The sequence below is a fragment of the Sphaeroforma arctica genome (assembly GCF_001186125.1).
Source record: "Sphaeroforma arctica JP610 unplaced genomic scaffold supercont1.146, whole genome shotgun sequence".
Lineage (NCBI taxonomy): Eukaryota > Ichthyosporea > Ichthyophonida > Sphaeroforma > Sphaeroforma arctica.
Window position 1 is genome coordinate 40,980 of NW_014040412.1, and position 3,650 is coordinate 44,629.

The 3,650-nt window shown below is 40.2% G+C and overlaps 1 protein-coding gene across 1 annotated transcript in view; it reads right to left on the reverse strand.

Annotated features, from left to right (window-relative positions):
* SARC_03027 (hypothetical protein) overlaps window positions 1-3,364 on the reverse strand; it is a gene marked incomplete at both ends in the record, with an annotated part of 8,215 nt that extends 4,851 nt beyond the window's left edge. The window contains 4 exons of the mRNA XM_014303183.1: window positions 86-295; window positions 1,417-1,488; window positions 2,323-2,441; window positions 3,234-3,364. Of these exons, the coding sequence (XP_014158658.1) occupies window positions 86-295; window positions 1,417-1,488; window positions 2,323-2,441; window positions 3,234-3,364 (532 nt within the window). The remainder of the gene's footprint in view (window positions 1-85; window positions 296-1,416; window positions 1,489-2,322; window positions 2,442-3,233) is intronic.
* Between the last annotated feature and the right edge of the window lie 286 nt (window positions 3,365-3,650).

Sequence of the window (3,650 nt, forward strand, 5' to 3'; positions counted from 1 at the left end):
TATATATATGTACATATATATATAAATATACAGATACACACATATATATATATATATATACATACATACACATCAGTCCACATACCGTTCTGTGCTTTATCCAGATACTGCTGTACTCCGGGCACTACCGCCACCAGTGCCCCAATGGCCGTCCCCAGTGCACCCAGACTAGCCAAGTCGTCCTCCACTGTACTTGGCTTAACGCCATTGGCCCCGTAAACGGCTGGGTCTAACGGTTCGTTGTCTGTGGGTGGTCCTGCCGCGGGTATGGCTCGCTCCTCGTCTGATTCCTCACCTGAGAAAATAAGACCACGGTGGTGACGGAATAAGCATACAACATGACAGATGTAGTGTATCTAAAGCCCAAAAAACCCTAGAAAAAGTGTTAAACCTATATATGTCGCGGTGTCCCCATCATCTGCTTTCTCGAATACGATCGTGCCTGTATTCATATTTATCAAGACCCTAAACCCTAAACCTTAAACCCTAGCTGCTGCCTGGTCATGGGGCTGGGCATGTGTCATACACTCAGACGCGTGTGTGTGCACAGTCGAGTGACTGTCAGTCAGTCTCTGTGGTGTGTGCAAGCCTTCAATACGTTCTACTGTCAGGGGTCTGAGATTACTCTATATATCTGGAGAATGTTCTATATATTTGGGGATTCTTCGATATATCTGGGAGTTGCTCTATTTATCTGGGAAGGTTTATATATATGGAGGTTCTCTTCTCTTTGCGATTCGATATTTCCTCCAACATACCTACTCATCCTCTACGTCTGTGTTTTTATATTGTCTGTTCATATTTTTTTATCTTCGTCTTCTACTTCTTCGTCTACCGTAAACTATGACCTACCCACGCTACCAGTCAGTAATCACGCGTTTCCATTGGTTGATAAGAACGTATATTGCTACCGCCATCTTGAAGCACATATGATTGTCCCTATAACTATAACTTTCCAATCACGCATGTAGCTTTGTATTATATGTTCTTCACCTTTATTTAAATTTTAAATTGGTTGATAAGAATGTATATTGCTATCGCCATCTTAAAACACATGTGATTGTCCCTATACATTTCCAATCACACTTGCGTGAGTCTGTATCGCACACACTCGTGAGTGCCTGTTTTGTCTACGTCTACGCCACACCTACGGTCGTATATTGAACCGTTGCCCTAAAGGTATTGACGGTAGATATACAAACTACGCGTGCAGACAAGAAACATTCGTATACTACCAAGCATCACTCACACCCTTAACCTACGCTACCCAAACGTAGCATACACAAGGACAGTCTATAAATAGCACACAAGGATAGTCTATAAATAGCACACAAATACGGTCTATAAATAGCACACAAGGATGGTCTATAAATAGCTCATAAGGATAGTCTATAAATAGCACACACGGTTACCTACCTCCACTGTCTAGCTCGTACGTGAACTCATCCATCAATCCCACCTCCTTTGCCGAGGGCAACGGTCCCATATCTGTAACGACAACAGGTAGAGGAAAACGTATAAAGATCAGTACAGTGAAAGGGACAGCAATGGCAATAGATGGTGAAAAACGTATAAAGTTAAGTACAGAGAAAAGGACCGCAATAGCAATAGATGGTGAAAAAACGGATAAATTTAAGTACAGCGAAAAGGACAGCAATGGCAATAGATGGTGAAGAACGTATAAAGATCAGTACAGTTAATATCTCAGCTTTGTATTTTTGGGGTTTCCTTATCAATGACACCGACAAAAGCTATAGGAGTCTGCCAATGCAAGTACTATCACATACACATACAGTACTTGGAAAACTATTGTATACACAATCAGTACTATATAAATACAGATACAACAAGCAATCTCGGCCACAGATCCATAAAGCCAACAGATATGATATGGGCAATCAGAGTTCAAAACGTAACAAAAGTTTTATTTCTGTGCGGGTGTCAAGTCACAGTGAGACTTTACTTTAAATCAGCCCTCATAAGGACCAATGGTGGTATATGAGTATGCGGTTTAAGTAATAGCGTTGACGCTTTTGAAGAAAACGTAAAATAAAGGTCATGCGATGTAACCAACCATAGGCAAAAGGCATATATATTTGGCCGTATAAATAAAACTTAGAACCTCCCCTCATAGCTACAATATGACTGTATCTGTGTAGGTATCAATAGTCATAGTACTTCATTTTTCACCTTAAAATTAAAACTTATATTGGTACTATATCTGTGTAGGTATAATTAAACACAGTACTCCCATTTTCACCTTATAAATAACACCTAAGTTGGTATTATATCTGTGTAGGTATCAATAAACATAGTACTTACATTTTCGGCCGTATAATCCCACAGTGCCATATTTGGTATATTGAGTAATTAGGTAGCGGTACCATCCCTTCTTCACCAGGACTCCGATGAGTGGCAAGTGCATAATCGGGATGAAAAACCTGTGATATAAATAGATTACGCATAGTGAGTACAAAAAATCGGGATCAAAAATAGATTATGCAAAGTGTACAGTATCGGGAGGAAATACGTAAGATAAAAATAGACTCTACACAGTGAGTGGTGTATATATCGAGATAAAATGTCTACCTACAAATAACACTAATGACACTTGGTGGTAGGATATCAGCATACAGTGACAACGATGTATATGGCTGCACCTGATGAGTAACTCACGTACCTACACTCACACCTCCATAGCACGACTCACACAGGCTACTACATTTTAATACATTCTTAAAAACATATATAGATAGATAGACATGTATATATAGAAGCTCAAATACATCCACAAGCGTATATCGCTTACCTCGGGCTTGAAGCATACAAAGGTGAACACCATGTAACACAACCAGGTGAGGAGTGGAGGCTCCCACACCAACACCTTCACGGCACGTTTCATATAGGCTAATCCTTCTTTCTTATCAATTTAAATACTTAAATAACATAGATATGTACATATAGAAGCTCTGATATATCTACACGCGTACTACAGGTACATATACACATATCGCTTACCGTGGATTGAAGCATACAAAGGTGAACGCAATGTAGCACAACCAGGTGAGTAGTGGAGGCTCCCACACCAACACCTTCACGGCACGTTTTTTTCTTCATATAGGCAATTCCATTTTTTTTATCAACTTAAATACTTAAATATCATAGATATGTACATATAGAAGCCCTGATATATCTACACGCGTACTACAGGTACATATACACATATCGCTTACCGTGGATTGAAGCATACAAAGGTGAACGCCATGTAGCACAACCAGGTGAGTAGTGGAGGCTCCCACACCAACACCTTCACGGCACGTTGTGCATAACCGATCAACGGCAGCAACAGCTCATAGCATTGCATGGCGTAGCCGTACGTCTTGTTGACCTCCTGTATGAGTCATTGGTAGGTAGGTAGATGGGGAGTGGGTTTTAGAATTAGGGCCGAATTGCACCACATACGGCCCTGGTACTCTACTTTTGCGACAGGGTAAGACCCAGCCACCAGGTCGATTCATAAATGGCAGGGTACAGCCCTGTATATCTTGCTGAAGATGTACCAATCTGAATACAAACCAAGAGAAATCCATATATATATATATATATATATATATATAATATATATATATAGTTGTGTGTGTGTATATATA